Source organism: Pinus tabuliformis, chromosome 1_2, assembly GCF_031772625.1.
Source record: "Pinus tabuliformis cultivar Carrire ecotype Pingquan chromosome 1_2, CPIR1, whole genome shotgun sequence".
Taxonomy (NCBI): Eukaryota; Viridiplantae; Streptophyta; class Pinopsida; order Pinales; family Pinaceae; genus Pinus; species Pinus tabuliformis.
This window is the reverse complement of record NC_142298.1, coordinates 1,249,558,335-1,249,577,853: the sequence shown is the minus strand read 5'-3', so window position 1 is coordinate 1,249,577,853 and position 19,519 is coordinate 1,249,558,335. Positions and strand designations below refer to the sequence as shown.

Below are 19,519 nucleotides of genomic sequence, written 5' to 3'. Positions count from 1 at the left end.
TGCCAAGATTTTTTTCTTCCTCAATTGTTTATATAACAATGTGACTTCCATGAGCATCTAATATTAATAGGTGTCTGTCATTAAATTATTTAGCCTCATGTTTGCCAATATTGTTATTGCTAATCATCACAGCCCCCTGGCATGGAATAATTTGTTAGCACCCTCCCTTCCATGATAGAAACCGACCTGGACTCCACTAATTCAACCATACGCCACCTATCCTTCGTAGGCTGCCACTTGTCACTGTTGGTGGGAGTTATAATGTTTTGCATTCAATGAGGGTCTAGGTTTTCTTTTGACACATTTTATTCGATGTATTTTCGACCCTGTATTACCTTATCAGGGTTGGGTGTGTGGGAATTTTGATATTTTGGGAATCGCTCTGAATTTGTCAAATTTATTGTAGGAATGGTTGTGACTTTGTCAATACTAGTATTCTGATAGATAAGATGTTGATCGGGTATAGTTACTATTGTTTTTCATTAAATTGTTTAGCCTCATGTTTGTGAACATTGTTATTGTCAATCATCACAACCTCCACACATGGAGGAAGTTGTAAGCTGGCATTGCTACATCAACTAAATAAAAGCTCTATGCTTACTTAGTAATGGTTTGTGATTCTCCTATTGCGGGAGTGGTTCTGAGTTTGTCAAATTTATTGTGGGAATGGTTCTAAGTTTGTCAATACTCTTATTCCTCTAGATAACACTCATCAGGCATGAAGGAAACTCCTAGAGGAATTTCAACTAAAAATGTGACCCCTATTTTATTTTCTATTTAAGATGTTGATCTAGGTTAATTACATGTTTTTGAGTTGAATTAAATCTTTAAATATTGAAAACCATAAATTCTTGATTTGAAGTCAACAAGGTTGGAGACACTCACATACATCCTAGGTTTGGATTGGGAAGACGACACAATTTTGCAAGTTGTTTGGGTGTTGAGGGTAGCCTTAGTTGTGTTCTTGGACCTGGTTATAAAGTGCATTGCCTTAGTGTTCTTTGAATTAAACTAAATCCTTAAATGTTCAAAATTGTAAACTCTCCATTTTCTGCTATATCATTGTCTCTTCGCTAGAGTTATTTTTATAAAACACTTTTCTTACCTATAATTTTGAATTAAATTAATTATAAAACAAGATAAACATGTATACTAATTTTTATGAATAGAAGAGGTTTATGATATCTTCCTAACATGAATCTAAAAAGTTTATAATATCTTCTTAACATGGAGACACCAATAGAAAAAATGATCCATTCATTCAAAAGGAAATCATATATCATTAAAATTTACAAATACAAATTAAAAAACCATCAAAATTTACGTAGAAACATGATGATGTATAAATAATAACCTAAGGCCACCACACATTGGTAGTTTCCAAGGGTGACACAAATATATAAGATTGCCACTGTCGTTGCTAGGTATGAAGATCTAGTAATCCCATTTTCCCCTTGGAGTTAAATATGGAGATATTTATGGACATATTCATTCTCCAGTCTACTACGATTATCAACCCACTTATGTTCACCACAAAGGTAGGATGAACGGTATAATATAATGGAAAGTGGCCTTTTGGGGTTAGCTTACACCACGTTTCATCTTTTTCAGCTTCATTCAACGTCCACATCTGAACGTCAACATAATCACGTCTGTCAGTTGCACATAATTGAGGTAGCGCCACTTGTCCATGGTGTTCACATCAATTCCTCGAAGAAATATTTTTGTATCCATCTGGTGGTGCCATTTCTATCCAAAGTCCATCAAAAATATTGAACACTACGATGAGAATGCGATTGGAAGTGAGAGTGGCCCAATGAAATTTTCCTTTACAGTAAATACCCTTTCCACAAGGCCGAATATGGTCGGGGACCATCGTGGAAAACTTGAGTCCAAGAGATGGATTGTGAATCATAAATACACATCACATTTGTTCTATTCCCATAGGAATACAAATATTCGAGCAGGAGAATGCAACGTCGTGTGAAGGCATGGAAAGTCATTCCTCTGAAAGTGAAGGAGGGAACAGATATTGTAGGAGGACGAGGCAACCATCTCCAATACTTGGTACCAGGAATGTACAGTAGAAGATGCCCTTGCAAGTATCCACAATGACGTGATTGAGCTATTTTAAATACTAATATATTAAAATAGGGTTTTAAATTTTTAAGTGTAAATTTTTAACAATTTACATTATATAAATATTTTGAATAATTATTTAAGTTTTCTATTTTTAAATTTTTTTATTTTATTTTTATTTTTAATAAAAAATACAAAATTATACATCATATTAAACTAGACACTAGAATTTCCACTCAATAATAACCTTTTCCAAAACCAAATTTGGTCAAACCGGGTCAAACAAATTTGGTGAGTGACACCAATTTTTGTAGTTGAGGGTCCTTTGATCATCATCAACTCAAAATAAAAAACAAACACAGCCATACAGTGGAAGGCCAATATGGGTGCAGCACTATGATCCTTTATGATAATGGGAGGTTCCTTTGCCAATTTGATATTATGATTCCCTCAAAGGCATCCTACAATTGATCATAAGCCTTGGAAAATTGCTCTCGTGCAAACTTGTGCAAAATTCAAACACATATGATAGTGTCATTGGAAATACTTACAGCTTTTCCTTATGACCAAATTTATTTGAATATATCAATATAAATTAATTTTGACATCACATCGTCCCTTTTTTTTGGGCTTATTTTTGAAATTTTTAAAATTTCTTGGGCCTTTCATCTCCTCGACGTTGTGCTGCAACAATCCTTGCTGCCTTCTTGTCCTTGGCTAGATGCTTCTTTTGTGTTTTAATTCTTGAATTTCAAATTTCTTATTTTCAGACTCAACTAATAGGTTTATATAGTCTTCTAAGGTGAGTATCGTTGAATTTCGACCCAAGTGAAGACTACCTTGTGGTCATTGCTTTCTTTTTATTGACACTCTCTCTACTAGTAGCTTTAGGAACTGGCCAAATAACTTCTCCACCCCTCCCACCTACATGTCATTTCTTGGCACTTTCATTTCAGTATCGGAGGCAATTGATTTAACTATATTGTTATCTTTTTCTGATGCCTCATTATGTTCTTCATCTTCTTCCATTGATCTAGTGTCCACAAAAGAATGAACAATTTGTTCAATTTTGTTGGTTGTGAAGGAATGTTCATTCTTTGTTCATTGATTCTTGAGACACTATGTTCGTTCAAACTAATCATGGCTTCTGTCATCCATGATGGTGGGGTTACTTGGCTTGGAAATGTCAATTCGTCACTATTGCTTCCTAGTGCAATATCAACAATGTCATTTTCAAATGCATCTTCATTGTCAACTGCATGTTCAATAATGTCATTAACAATATGAGTAGTAGAAGTTCCATGTGCTTGAGTTGGTAGAACAACCTCCATGTTACTATCAATTTCATCATGATTATATTGTGTTTCACACACATTTTCATAATCATCACCATATAAGTGTTCTAGAGAGAGGGAAATCATATTATCAGTTGCAACCACATCATCTTGTTCATCTACTTAATATTGCACTTCAACACCTATTTCAATATGCCCTACTTCCTCACCATCCACATGAAACCCTTGGTGAAACCCAATATCATGAATACGAGCATCATAATTCATTTTCCGGATTCCTGTCCTAAAGCCAACCTTGATATTTGATGATGTGAGAGAGATTTTAAATTCTTTAATTGCAAGATCTACTAGCTCGAACCTTTTCACCTCAACCCCCAGTTTCTTTTCCTTCAATGCAACACGCTCTTACCTAAAATAGTTCTTGAAAGGGCCAAACACACTAACATCAAGGAGTTGTAATCTTTGAGTGGCATGAACAAACAATGTTAACAGGATGCCCAAATTTTTTGCTTCTTCAGTTGTTTATATACCAATGTGACTTCCATGGCCATCTAATATTAATAGGTTTTTGTCATTAAATTGTTTAGCCTCATGTTTTCCAATATATTTATTGCTAATTATCACAACCTCGTGGGACGGAAGAATTTGTTAGCACCCTCCTTTCCATGCTAGAAACCAATGTGGAGTCCACTAATTCAACTGTATGACACCTATCCTTCGTAGGATGCCACTTGTCACTGTTGGTGGGAGTTATAATGTTTTGCATTCAATGAGGGTCTAGGTTTTCTTCCGACCCATTTTATTCGATGTATTTCCAACCCTATATTATCTTATCTGGGCTGGCTGTGTGGGAATTTTGATATTTTGGGAATGGTTCTGAATTTGTCAAATTTATTGTAGGAGTGGTTGGGACTTTGTCAATACTCATATTCCTATAGATAAGATGTTGATTGGGTATAGTTACTATTGTTTGTCATTAAATTGTTTAGCCTCGTGTTTGTCAACATTGTTATTGCCAATCATCACAACCTCCACACATGGAGGAAGTTGTAGGCCTGCCTTTATACATCAGCTAAATAAACCTCTATGCTCGCCTTAGTAATGGTTTGTGATTCTCCTATTGTGGGAATGGTTAAGAGTTTGTCAAATTTATTGTGGGAATGGTTCTAAGTTTGTCAATACTCTTATTCCTCCAGATAACACTCTTCATGCATGAAGGAAGCTATTGAAGCAATTTCAACTGAAAAAAGTGACACCTAGTTTATTTTCTAATTAAGATGTTGATCTAGTTTAATTACACTTTTTTGAGTTGAATTAAATCTTTAAATATTGAAAACCATAAAAACTTGATTTGAAGTCAACAAGGTTGGAGACACTCACATATATCCTAGGTTTGGATTGGGAAGACAAGGTAATTTTGCAAGTTTTTTGGGCATTGAGGGTAGCCTTAGTTGTGTTCTTGGACCTAGTTATAAAGTGCATTTCCTTAGTGTTATTTGAATTAAATTAAATTCTTAAATCTTGAAAACACATTAAACTCTCCATTTTTTGCTATGCCATTGTCTCTTCGCTAGAGTTCTTTTTGTAAAATACTTTACTTAATTATAATTTTGAATTAAATTAATTATAAAAGAAGATAAACATGTATACTAGTTTTTATGAATATAAGAGGTTTATGACATCTTCCTAACATGAATATAAAAAGTTTATATTATCTTCTTAACATGGAGACACAAATAGAAAATGTGAGACATTCATTAAAAAGGAAAATCAAATATCATTAAAATTTACAAATACAATTTAAAAAACCATCAAAATTTTCATAGAGACTTGATGATGTATAAATAATAACCTAAGGCCACCACACATTGGTAGTTTCCAAGGGTGATACAGATATATAAAATTGTTGTTGTCATTGATACGCATGAAGATCCGGTAATCCCATTTTTTGGAATATTAATTTCCCCTTAGAGTTAAATATTGAGATATTTATGGACATATTCATTCTCTAGTCTACTACAATTATCAACCCACTTCTGTTCATCGCAAATGTAGGATGAACGACATAATATAATGGAAAATGGCCTTTTGGGGTTAGCTTACACCATGTTTCATTTTTTCAGCTTCATTCAACGTTCACATGTGAACGTCAACAGAATCACGTCTGTTAGTTGCACACAATTGAATTGGCACCACTTGCTCATGGTTTTCACATAAATTCCCCGGAGAAATATTTGTGCATCCCTCTGGTAATGCCATTTCTGTCCAAAGCCCATCAACAATATTGAATGCTACAATGAGATTGTCATTGGAAGCGAGAGTAGCCCAGTGAAATTTTCCTTTACAGTAAATACCCTTTCCACAAGGCCAAATATGGTCGGGGACTATCGTGGAAACTTGAGTCTAGGCATTGGATTCTAAATCATAGATACACATCACTTTTAGACATTCCCACCTATAGATCACCTGATAATGCGATACACTAAAGAAAAACACCTGAACTACTTATACAAACAATTTAGTGGAAACTTAATCGAACATGAGAAACATCAATAAGAACACATATAACTAATAAGAAGGAATCAATCACACATAACATAGAAGATATAACCCAGGGAAAACCTAAGCCTAAAACCCCAACTTTGTATTATCATACAAGTGGAAATATAACCAGTATTACAAAAAGAATCAGCTCAAAAGATATCCTGCTCTCTCTGCAATACCTCTGCTTCTCATAGACAGTCAAAGGCCTCTATCTAACCTTTGGTCTGCCCTCCAAGCCTCCTATTTCTTTGCGCAATTTTGATTGGCGTCCAGTGCAGCCACTTGTGTGAATTAGCCTCTTCATAAACTCACTAACATCTGATCGAACTACGCAGTCTTGAAGGAGATAAATCCTCATCATGGGTGAGCTTCCTTTATAGGAAAATATTCATCCAACTAATAGTACACTATCGCTTCTCTGATCTCAACCGGGTCTTTGTCTGAACGGACATGCATGAGTTTTTAATGAGAGAATCTTCAGTTATCTAAAGTGTAGCAGTTATATGCAAGTATACGTTAACTCACTGCACTTACTTAATTTAAACAAACTGTTTAAATCAATTATAACTGGGCTTGACTCAATTAACTGAGCCAACTAATTATTAGTCAAATTAGAACTCGTCCTTATCTCTGTAATTGATGGATAAATTCCTCAATTAATAGATAAACTATTGCATGTCCTCACATAGACTTCATGTTTGATTTTTCACAACTAATTTTACTTCCTATTTTAGTCTAGGGACTCACTAAAAATAGGAATCCATTGTGAACCGCTAAAAGTAGAATATTATTTTTAGCACCTCCATTTTTCATTCCCTGTTGCTCAATCCAAAACTGGTACCCAAACTACTATTTATAGCAGTGCTATTTTTAGCACTTCTATTTTTAGCATTTCTTGTCGCCATTTTCAACATCACATTTGCTCTATCCCCATCGGAATATGAATATCTGAGTAGAAAAATGCAACGTCGTGTGGAAGCATTGAAAGTCATTCTAGTGAAAGTGAAGGAGCTATTAGGTATCACAGGAGGACGAGGCAACCGTCTCCAATTCTTGGTACCAGGAATATCCATCAAAGGATCCGACTGATCCTCTTTTATATGACAGCAAAAGATTCCCTTGCAAGTATCCACAATGATGTGGTTGAGCAAAGGAACTTTGTAGATTGTCGAACCACCTCCTTCCACAGCCCAATATTCAATGTCACCTTGCAGATCGTAGTGGATCTGAATCAGAAACCCCGGGGTGGAATGCAGCAACCAATTTGGAAGCTCTACTTGGAGGGCATCACGGGAAGACAACAGATCATTCCACTCTTCGCAAACTGGCTTCATTTTGACCAAAACCCTAATGGAATGGCTCTTATAGGAGCCTTTTCCAGATGTCTATTTCCATTGCTAAAATATTGTTGGAATTTCTGATAATTCTAAACAAAACTGAAAAACAGAACAATACTTTGTTTTAACACAACAAAAATAAAAATCGTTTGCGGAATACGATGTTTCAGCAACGCAGTTTTGTCAGTTGTTGTTTGCAGTGTATCAGCAATGGTGTTTCAGCAATGCTGAAACTCGTGTATCAGAAACACTCTGTTTTGACGTCAAGACTATTTTCTGGTTACAGTGTAACAGCAACGCGCAAATATTCTGGTTACGGTGTAACAACAGCGTGCAAATAAAAATTATATTTATTAACAGTAAACCAACTGATACAAGAACATCTTCCTCTTAACAGAGGGATTCACCAATGACTATGCTAAAAATCATCTTCCTCTTGACAGAGGGATTACAATAGGAACGCTTCAGTTCCACAAACCAATTTCTCACTATCTGAAAATTACAGTTTCAGCACTGTTGTGCGTTACAGAAAAGAACTCTCTATCATTCTTCTAACCTAAAACAGAACTGTTGTTCATTACATTTATATGTTGAAACATATTTCAGTTTAAAGAATAAAATAAAAAAATATCTTCTAAAACTTATCTGCGTATTGAATGTAGCAAGCGGTGACGCCTTTTGAAGAAATGAAGTCGGCTGTTGCAGAGGAATTTAATGCTAAAAATTTAATGCACATAAATGTGGAAAATATCAACCATGACTTTGAGGCATCCAACAGTCTGGAATATCTACAGCAAATCAGATTTCTGTCTAGCTGTTTATGTTGCAGTTGGAATTATATTCCAACAAATATCTGTAAATCTCTTTCAGAGTTACTCCACGCCCTTCTACTTGGTGTGATCTGGTATGATATTCGGATATCTGGTATGATATGGAGATATTTATGGATGTATTCATTCTCTAGTCTACTACGATTATCAGCCCACTTATGTTCACCAAAAGGTAGGATGAATGGTAGAATATAACAGAAAGTGGCGTTTTAGGGTTAGCTTACACCACGTTTCATTTTTTTCAACTTCATTCAACATCCACATGTGAACATCAACAGAATCACGTCTGTCAATTGCACACAACTGAAGTACCACAACTTTCCCATGGTGTTCACATCAATTCCATCGAGAAATCTTTGTGCATCCCTCTGGTGGTGCCATTTCTGTCCAAAGTCCATCAACAATATTGAACACTATGATGAGATTGCGATTGGAAGCGAGAGTAGCCTAGTGAAATTTTCCTTTATAGCAAATACCCTTTCCACAAGGCCGAATATGGTTAGGGACCATCTTGGAAACTTGAGTCCAGGCGTTGGATTCTGAATGTTCTATCCCCATTGGAATATGAATATCCGAGTAGGACAATGCAACGTCGTGTGAAGGCATCAAAAGTCATTCCACTGAAAGTGAAGGAGGCAGCACGTATTGCAGGAGGACGAGGCAGCCGTCTCAAATTCTTGGTACCAGGAATGCCCATCAAAAGATCTGATTGATCCCATTTTCTATGACAACAAAAGGTTCCCCTGCAAGTATCCACAATGACGTGATTGACATTATTGACCAATTTGGAAGCTCTACTTGGAGGGCATCATGGGAAGACAACAGATCATTCCATTGTTTGCATACCATCCTCATTTTTCCTAGAACGATAATGCAACAGCTCTTCTAGGAGACTTTGCCAGATTTTTATTTCCGTTGCTAAAATATCTGTAAATCTCTTTCGGAGCTACTCCACCCCCTTCTACTCGATGCGATCTGGTATGATATTCGGATATCACTCTCACATTCACAAGTTATATCATAAGAAATGAAAAATAAAATATAAATTATTATAGATTTATTTTAAATACTGATCCAATAAAATAGGGATTTAATTTTTTAAGTGTAAATTTTTAACACTTTAATTTATTTAAATATTTTGAATAATGATTTAATTTTTTTTTTTTTTATTTTATTTTTATTTTTAATAAAAAATAACAAAATTATACATCATATTAAACTAGACACTAGAATTTCCACTCAATAATAACCTTTTCCAAATCCAAATTTGGTCAAACCGGGTCAAATGAATATGGTGAGTGACACTAATTTTTGCGATCGAGGTTCCTCTTAGGTAATGGTCTCTCGTGCAGTGTGTGTAGTTGAACCAATTAAATAATGGATATAAATTACATTTTATATATTCTAAAATGGATTTGATATAACACTGTCTTAAGAAGCATATTTTAATGGTTTTTTCAAGAGTGCAAAGTTTAATCATAAAAGAGAACTAATCCACTAGTCTCACAAGAGAAAGTATTTTAATTAATTTTTTTGATGGTGTAAATGTGAAGTTAGCTTTGTAAATCTGGACTTTATTTGGGTGGAGTAAGTATTTAAGATAAATTTGTTTGGGTATATTTTTATTTTTACTTTTTAAATATAAATTTAGTTTCGTTCATATTTATTACTAGCAATTGCCCCAAAAGGTGCAAAGAGATGCCCATAAGATTTTAAACTTGAAAAAGCTGTACTTTGATTATAATTTTGGAGCAAATAAGTTTTGCCACATCACCTAAATTTAGTTTATCTATAAGTTTGTCCACCTTGTTAGGATCCTCAAATTGAGAAGAAGTTGTAGTTTGTGTTTCGCAATCATGCTCTTGAAACATTAAATATAATATGACTTTTCTAGTCTCAAAAAACTAGAAAATTTAGTTTATCTATAAGTTTGTCCATTTTGTAAGGATTGTCAAATTGAGAGGATGTTGTAGTTTGTGTTCCATAATCATTCTCTTAAAACATTAAATTATAACATGAAATATTGTAGTCTCAAAAAACTGGGAAAATGATTTTATGTCATTGTGAACAAATAATGAGTAAAATATTAAAAGGATTTATGAATAATGAAGTAAATGAAATATTAAAATTATATCTTACTTGGGACAAGCACTCGTAGATTTGATACAAACTGCTCCTTTTTAAATAAATTCAAAACATATTAAAAATATATATTTATATATAAATAGACTTCTCAACCTTTCTTTAAAAAATGTTCATTATCGTTTATAAACTATTTCTTATTAAATAAAACAAACTATTCCTTACAAAATAGAATTGAAAATAAACGAAAATTTGTATTTCTCATTTTTTTTCCTTCTTTAATCTTAATCTAGCTTAAAAATTATTCTTTATTACAGTATGAAATCTTATTTTCAAATACTCCAATAATTGTATCTTTTTAAAGTTTCCCTTTTTAAATTAATTTTATTAAAAATCATTTTATCTAGAATTAAATCGAACTTACAAAATGGTTGCCACATTGTTTCCCTACTCTGCAGAAAAGATGTGCCCTCTAGGTAACCAACTCCAACTGAAAAACAACTCTTGAGTGTTGTGAATTGGGCTATATCTTGAAGATATTTTGAAGATTAAAGAATATCTTCTTGTGATTAGGTCTTGTAAGAGGGATTTGTGAAAATTTCCAAGCCTAAGTGATTAATTCTTTATGATTTCAATAAATCAACTAATTGTTGAATTTAATCAATATAAAAATAAATATTAATAGCTGAAAATTAATCACTCAAGTATAAAAAACAATTTCACACAAACTACTCATTCAATATTAAAATCAATTTCACAGATATGTAATTACTAATGCAGGATTCTCTTTTCATTCCTTATTAAAAAATCCTACAGAGTCACCAAAACAACCCTAAAGTTGAAAATGGTTGAGCAAGTATGGCTAGTTGTATGGTTGTAAGGTTATACAAGCTGTATGGAATGTCAAGAGGTATGCACAACATTTCCATAATGATATATGGATCCGTCTAATAATAGGTTGTATGGAAGCACTCTCTCTTTTCCTGTCACTCAATCTAGTGAGTTGTTACAATGATGAAAGTCTTCCATCTAAGTTGTCTTTATACTTTTATTTGGAGATCTATTTTTGAAACTAGTAATGTATGAGATATGAAATCAATTTTTAGATATGTTTTTTTATAACAAGTAAATTACAAAGAAAAGTTAATTTTTCATTTTTCTTGATACTATTCAAAATATTCCCATTAAAAATGTGTGAAGTTTCATGTCTAAACTCTAATTCTTAGGCACCTAAACCTCACCTTTTGGATGTGGCTTGACTTTCTTTCTCATATGACTACTTGTTACAAGAGAGAAAAATGATATGCTGCATAGAACAATACAAGAATACAAATAATTTCAAATTGCACTTTAGTGATTATGCAGTAAAATAAATAAAACTTAAAAATTTGTCATGGTCATTCACTAAGTTCATCATCTCATGCAACTTGAAGTAAGCCTTAGGGAGTTTTCAAGAGGAAATCAGTTAATCAAGTGTTAGTGAAGTTTAGGTACTTGGATGATAGTGACAACAAAGCATTATAATGCATGACTATACAAATGATTACGAAGAAAGAATGAATCTTATTTACCATTTATGTCTTAATCTCTTGTTACCTATTTCATATGAATACATTTCTGAAGAGGGTTATCATTCCTAAAGCATATTTGATATGCAGATTGAAAAGACATTGGTTGAAAGGCCCAAAAGCAAGTACATAGTGTCTGAGTTTACTGCCTTCATGTGATGTGCATCTACTACAGGAGGATCCAAGCAAGCAGCTAGGCAGTGGAGCAAGTGGGAGTGATGACATCAAAGGTGTTGGAACTACTACACAGCTACATGCGGACTCTTATTTAGAGCATGGGACTACATGCAAGATTCCTTTTGCATGATTTACTCCTTGATTTGCTCATTCTTTAACTCCGCAACTGGTTAGTTCTTATGCATGATTTATTCCCTGATTTGCTCCTTCTTTCACTCCACAACTGGCTAGTTATCTCCGGAACTTGTTGTAGGTGTTGAGTCTTCTCATTGATCACCACTATGGTGCATTACCTTGGGATATTCACCCAGTAATGCTATATCATGAGCATTGTAACCTATTTTTTAATGAACCATTATTTTCTTCTTTCGATTTTCTTTTAGTGTTTTTGCTCTGCAAAGTTGTGTGTTCAACGTTTACTAGCTAGATTTATCTGTGCAGGTTTTTGAACACATTTACATGGTATCAGAGCCCACAGGTTGCTAGATAAAAGGCTCACTAGTACTTTATTTTGTAGGTATTACAGCTTGGAGATCGAATATCGACAGAAAAATGGAGTTTCCCAAAGAATCAATCCTAACATCGTACAACTATCACGAATGGAAGGACCAAATGGCTCAATATCTTCATCATAAAGGGTTGTACAGGATTACCATGGCTACAGAAGTGGAACCCACTTCAGCCATAGAGAAATCCAAGTACCTCAACTGTATGGATGAGGCCCACGGATCCACATGCATGTGCATCTCTCCAGAGTTGCAGTTTCATCTATCTACCTGCAATACTCCCAATGAGATTTGAAAAAAGGTTCAAGATATCTACGCGAAATAGGATGAGATGAAAGGACATCTGCTCAAACTATGACAGAGTTCAAGAATTCTTCACCAAATATAATGATCTATTGCTGGAACTCAAGGGTTGTTGAATTCACAAATCCAAGGAGGAGAGTCACCGAGTTCTCTCTATTATGTCAAAGCTTAGACTGGAATACTCCATATTTGTTTCTACATTTCATACAGTAAGGCTCACAACAGGTAAATCCTACACTATGCTTTCTCTCAAAGAGTTTATGGAGTCCCTTATTTTTGAGCAAGATAAACTCATTAGCATGGGGGAAATCAAACCTCCAAAAGCGCATGCACTTGCTGTGCATGATGGTAGCCACAATAAAAATCACAGATCTGATTCAAGTTAGAAAAATCAGCAGCAAAAAGACAAGGGAAAAGTGCATTCCCATCCAAAGAAGGAAGGGTACACCAAGCCCTTCAATGACTCCTCTAGCTCGAGAAATGAGAAAGGGAAGAAAGGAAATAGATGCACCTACTGTCAAAGAGGATCCCATCCAGAATCCTCTTGCATGAAGAAACAAATTCACCAAATGGCAGAAATCCATCAAAAGCACAACCTTGGGGACCACATCCCTCAGGGCGCCAAGAATAAAACTGAGGATGCGCCACACAAAAAAGGCAACAATTTTCATGCTTTAGTTGCAATTAATTCTTATCCTGATGCATGGATTATAGATTCTGGTGCATCACATCATATGGCTGCCGCAAAGGAAGTCTATTCCTCTTTGGATGCATGAAAAGGACCTCCCGTCCTCATGGGAGATGACTCACCTATTGAGGTCACCGGAAAAGGTAGAGTGGAACTGTTACACAGTAATTTGTCACCGTTTGTCACCATCCCTGTTACCCCTCTCCCGCACGTTGGAGGACTCATTCTGGGACTTGTGAGAAGTGGCATGACCTGAAACCACTTGCATTATATTCCTCTAAGTGTGAGCTTCATATGCCTTGAAGACATCTCCTGTAGTATACCCATAAAAACAGCCCTTTTTGTATTAGCGCGGGTCCGCAGTGTACTTCCCGCACCAATGGGGGAAATCCTCTAAAGAGGACGCACCAGTTGGCGCTCTGTCTTAGAGTCGCACTCGCGCCAACCCAGTTGGGTAAAGTTTTTAACAAACAAACTTCCGAAGGTTCTCCCTAACCCATTCATCAACTGAATCTATGTTGAGCTAGGATGGTTTTGCTTCGAATCTCCATAGAAGGGAAGTGGTTTGCCACCTTTCATGGAAGCTTCTTAGTGATAAAGCCAATCCCATGAATATTTTTGTTGATCCTATCTCCTTCCCCTCTATCTATAAAAGCTTGTTCTTTTGCCTTGAGCAAGCTAGTTCCAGCATAGTGCTAGTGATAGTAAGAATTCCAGGAGTTCAAGAGATTGAAGTTGCAAGAGCCTTCTTTGCATCCATAAGGCCAAATCTAAGTGAGGAGATTCTTGTCACCAAGGAGAGAGAGGCTTGTTTCCCATCCCAACAAGATTTTCAAGACTTGTGTAGCTGATTACCCAGCCAAAGGAGGATTTGACGTCAGAACTATGGTTGTATTCTTCTTTGTTGTTTATCAATAATAGATGACTATCATTATGGTTCCACTCTCATTGTCCTTCATAATGATTGATGTTGAGTTATATCTTTTCTGACTGATATATAATTGCATCTATTGGATTTTATGCTTGTATTTGTGTTGTTCTTTGCATGTGCAGGTGTCCAATCACGAAGATCGTGGGGCTTGTGACCGGCCGAAGTAAAGGAATGAGAGCGACGTCTCTTCTACGAATATTAGCGTTGGAATCCAAGTAGGTTCTCATCACCCACCTTTAATTTGCAATTAGGAACATGCGTGATAGCATTGTTTGATTGCTGCTAGACCCGGTCTGGGCTAGTAAGGATCGCCTCTGTCTGCAGAGGGGATTTACCTCCACAACAGGAACTTTTACACGGAAGCTTTGAAGATGTGCTTCATGTTCCAAAACTTTCGCAAACCTACTTTTAATTTATTAGATCACTCATTTCGGCACTGGAAAGAGAGTGGAATTCACTCCAGATGCAGTGAACATATATGATCTACATAGTAGCTCCAAAGTTGCAACTGGTGAGGTAAACGATGGAACTAGACTGTATACATTTTCTGAATTTATTGAATCTAAATCCTCCTTATTGCTTACAGATGATGATGATAGTAGTAGGCTTTGGCACGAGAGGTTTGGTCACTTAAATTACAGGTATATGCAGCAACTAAGCAAGAATGAGATAGTGGAAGGCTTGCCAAATATCAATTTCTCCAAAGGAGTTTGTGAAGGGTGCGTCCATGGAAAACATCCTAGAGAGAAGTTTGACACCGGCAAGACTCACAGAGCATCCTCTCTCATAGATATGATCCATAGTGATCTCATGGGGCCTTTTCCTCATCCTTCGATCAACAAAGCAAGGTATGTGCTGACATTTATTGATGATTTCTCACGGTATACTTGGGTGTATCTTCTCAGGGCCAAATCTGAAGTTTTTGCGCACTTTGAAGATTTCAAAGCACTAGTGGAGACACAGTCAGAGAGAAATATCAAAGCCCTTCACATAGACAATGGGGGGGGATATGTTAACACAATACTTCGGAACCTTTGCCTTCATTCTGGCATACAGTTGCAGTACACATTTCCATACACTCCGCAGCAGAACGAAGTTGCTGAGACAAAGAACCGATCTCTCAAAGAGATGGCTTCCTGCATGTTGCATGCTAAGTCACTGCATCATAAGCTATGGGCTGAAGCACTTAATTGTGCTAATTACATCCATAACAGATCTCCTCATAGGTCTATCAAGGATCAGACCCCCTTTGAGGCTTGGAGCGGCACTAAACTAGAGGTCACCCACTTCTGTGTTTTCGGCTCCCGAGCATGGGCCAGGATCCCCTCTGAAAAGAGGAAAGCTCTTGATCCACAGAGCATGGAGTGCATCTTTGTTGGATACCCTGATGGTGTGAAGGGATACCGACTCCTGATTCCCTCTACGGACAATCTCATCATTGAGAGAAGTGTCAAATTTGAGGAATGTCTCTCCCATGCACCTCAATCACCACATGTAGACACCTTTTATCTACCTCATGTCCGAGATGATGACTCAGTACACTCAGATGCAGAGACAAAGTCTTCAGATGCAAATCTAGTGCATGCAAATGATGATCCACATCCAAGTCCAGATCAGGCTTCCAGCAGTGAATTATATTCCCCTGTCAAAAATCAGAGAACAAGGAGCTTATGTGAGATATATGCACATGACCACCCAGCTGCTAGAAATGGTATTGTCAGGGATAATTATGATCTGCAGAGGACTAGCTCAGAGTTTATTGAGCCTCCTCTTGTCCTCACTGCCACTGAACCATCACCATCCTGGCATTGTCATTTGGTTCAGCCTTCTGATGATCCACAGTCTTATGGTGAGGCTACTGGGCATCCATCTTTGGAGTCCGCCATGGAAGAGGAGTATAACTCCATCCTCGAGAACCAGAATTGGGATCTGGTCCCCATTCCTTCAAGAAGGAAACTTGTCTGATGCAAATGGGTCTAGAGGACCAAGAGTGTTATAGATGGGAAAATCACCAGACGGAAAGTAAGGCTAGTAGCTAAAGGCTTCCAACAAGTGCATGGCATTGATTATGACGAGACCTTTTCTCCAGTAGCAAAGATGGATATCACACACCTTACACTTTCCATTGCGGCTGCCCAAGGGTGGGAAGTACATCAGATGGATATGAAGAATGATTTTCTTCATGGAGACCTATCTGAGTAGATCACTGGCAGCTCGACTTCAGCCATTGCTACAGTCAAGAGGGCCTTGCATGATAGGTTATTGATGACGGACATGGGTCCATTACACTTCCTTCTTGGTCTTGATATGAGTCAGGATGCCATAGGCATCAAACTCTCTTAGGCTAAGTATGCATGGGATCTCCTCGAGAGATTTCGCATGACTGATTGCAAGCCAGCACTGACTCCTTTTCTGTCTGGGGTCCACCTTGAGGATGGAGGTGACACTCCATTAGTTGACAACACTCTCTACCAACAACTAGTGGGGAGCTTATTGTACCTCACCCACTCCAGACCAGATCTCTCATATGCAGTAGGGGCAGTTTCCAGATACATGCAGGAGCTGGATGAGCTACACTGGAATGTTGCCGAGCGCATCCTTCGATATGTGTAGGGTACCATCACCTTTGGGATTCACTATTCAACAGGCACTGCATTGAATCTCCTTGGCTTCACAGATTCTGATTGGGCAGGAGACAGCATTGACCGCAAGTCCAAAAGGGACTGTGCTGAGGACATTTACTTCAGTTTATAAATAGTATACTAATATCTTCATGTAAACTGATTTTTATGAAAATAAAAAATTTATGATATCTTCTTGATGGCTTAGGATATGTTCATAACATGTAAACACAAAGGGAAAAAATGATACATTCATGAGAAAGGCAAATCAAATATCATTAAAATTTACCAATGCAATTTAAAAACCATCAAAATTTTCATATAAACTTGATGATGTATAAATAATAACCTAAGGCTACCACACATTGGTAGTTTCCAAGGGTGATACAGATATATAAGACTGTCGTTGTCGTTGATACGTATGAAGATCCGGTAATCCCATTTTCCAGAAGATTAATTTCCCCTTGGAGTTAAATATGGAGATATTTATGGACATATTCATTTTCCAGTCTACCACAATTATCAACCCACTTTTGTTCACCGCAAAGGTAGGATGAACAGCAGAATATAATGGAAAGTGGCCTTTTGGGGATAGCTTATACCACGTTTCACTTTTTTCAGCTTCATTCAACATCCACATGTGAAGGTCAACAGAATCACGTCTGTCAGTTGCACACAATTGAAGTAGCGCCAGTTGCCCATCGTGTTCACATAAATTCCCCGGAGAAATATTTGTGCATCCCTCTGGTCGTGCAATTTCTGTCCAAAGTCCATCAACAATATTGAACGCCACGATGAGATTGCGATTGCGATGGGAAGCGAGAGTAGCCCAGTGAAATTTTCCTTTACAGTAAATACCCTTTCCACAAGGCCGAATATGGTCGGGGACAATCGTGGAAACTTGAGTCCAGGCGTTGGATTCTGAATCATAAATACACATCACATTTGTTCTATCCCTATCAGAATACGAATTTCCTAGCACGAGAATGCAACGCCGTGTGGAGGCATCGAAGGTCATTCCACTGAAAGTGAAGGAGGTAGCAGGAGGAACAGGCAGCCGTCTCCAATTCTGGGTACCAGGAATGCCCATCGAAAGATCCCATTGAAACCCTTTTGTATGACAGCAGAAGATGCCCTTGCAAGTATCAACAACGACCCGATTGAGCAAAGGAAGTTTGTAGATTGCCGAACCACCTCCTTCCACGACCCAATATTCCACATCACCTTGCAGATCCCAGTGGATCTGAATCAGAAATCCCGGGGTGGAATGCAGTGACCAATTTAGAAGCTTTACTTGGAGGGCATCACGGGAAGACAACAGATCATTCCACTGTTTGCAGACCGACCTCATTTTGCCCAGAACCTTAATGGGCAGCCTCGCTAAAACACTATGCAGCACGTCTTCTGGGAGCCTTTCCCAGACTTTTGTTTCCATTGCTAAAATATCCGTAAATATCTTTCGGAGTTACTCCACACCCTTCTGCGCGGCCCGATCTGTTCTGATCTTCGGATATGGCTCTCACCTTCACAAATTATATCATAAGAAATGAACATTATAATATAAACCATTTAAAATATTTGAATAATTATTTAAGGTTTTTATTTTTTATTTTTTATAATTTTTTGTTTTATTTTTATTTTTAATAACTCATGATTTATATTATGGCCGTAGAATCAATCTTTAGCCTCAATAATTAATTTTTTTATCTTTATTTTTTATTTTTATAAATATTTGTTTTATTTTTATTTTCAATAACAAAAAACCGCATAATTTATATTATGGGTGTAGAATCCACATTTAGCACAATAATGAACCCTTTAACAAAATAAAGTACAATTTATATTATTTTATCTGTAACAACACCAAATAAATGACGGATATAAATTATAATGTATATTATTCTAAAATGGATTTGATATAACATTGTCTTATGAACCATATTTTTAATGGAAGATTGGTGTATGAGACCCCCTTGTTTGTGGGACAAGGGACCCACCATCGATTTGACTGCTAAGTCTACGAAGGCATACATACTCTACCCCCTCTGGTTTTGAACCTGTGACCTCTTAGAAGGAAACACATGCTCTTAACCATTAGGCCCACTCAAGCTGTATTTAAGATAAATCAAATCTGGGTTTTATGTGGGTCAAGAGTAAGTATTTAAGATAAATTTTTATGGGTATATTTTTATTTTTATTTTTTTAAAATAAATTTAGTTTTATTCACATTTATTAAAATAACATGTAATGTGTAAAGGGGTTTAAAAATATTTTATTAAGTCAATTATACATATATTAGCATTTGTACTAACAGGTGCAAAGTAACGTGGATAGGATATGTGAGTCTTGAGTTTATTCATGTTTTAGTCAAATAGAGTTTATTAGGAAGTGACAAGTCGAAGATGAGGAGTGGTATAAGAGGTATGGATAGGAGAAAAGGGGCAGGTTGTTGTTGGCATTGGTGGATTTTGGGGAAGTGGGTAGCCAAAATAGTCCAGGAGTACAAATGCAAGGAGAGAGGAAAGAGGGAATCAATGGTTTGAATTATCAAGGAGCAG

At 36.4% G+C, this 19,519-nt stretch overlaps 1 protein-coding gene across 1 annotated transcript; it reads right to left on the bottom strand.

Moving 5' to 3' along the window:
• Positions 1-17,316: 17,316 nt before the first annotated feature.
• LOC149210777 (F-box protein At5g49610-like) lies at positions 17,317-18,396 on the bottom strand. Its single transcript, XM_089399091.1, has one exon. It carries the CDS (start codon positions 18,394-18,396, stop codon positions 17,317-17,319), a length of 1,080 nt encoding a protein of 359 aa, XP_089255217.1.
• Positions 18,397-19,519: the final 1,123 nt, after the last annotated feature.

Bases quoted from the DNA above. Each gene is read 5' to 3' on its own strand.
- LOC149210777 (XM_089399091.1), bottom strand. From the start codon at position 18,396: ATGGAAACAAAAGTCTGGGAAAGGCTCCCAGAAGACGTGCTGCATAGT.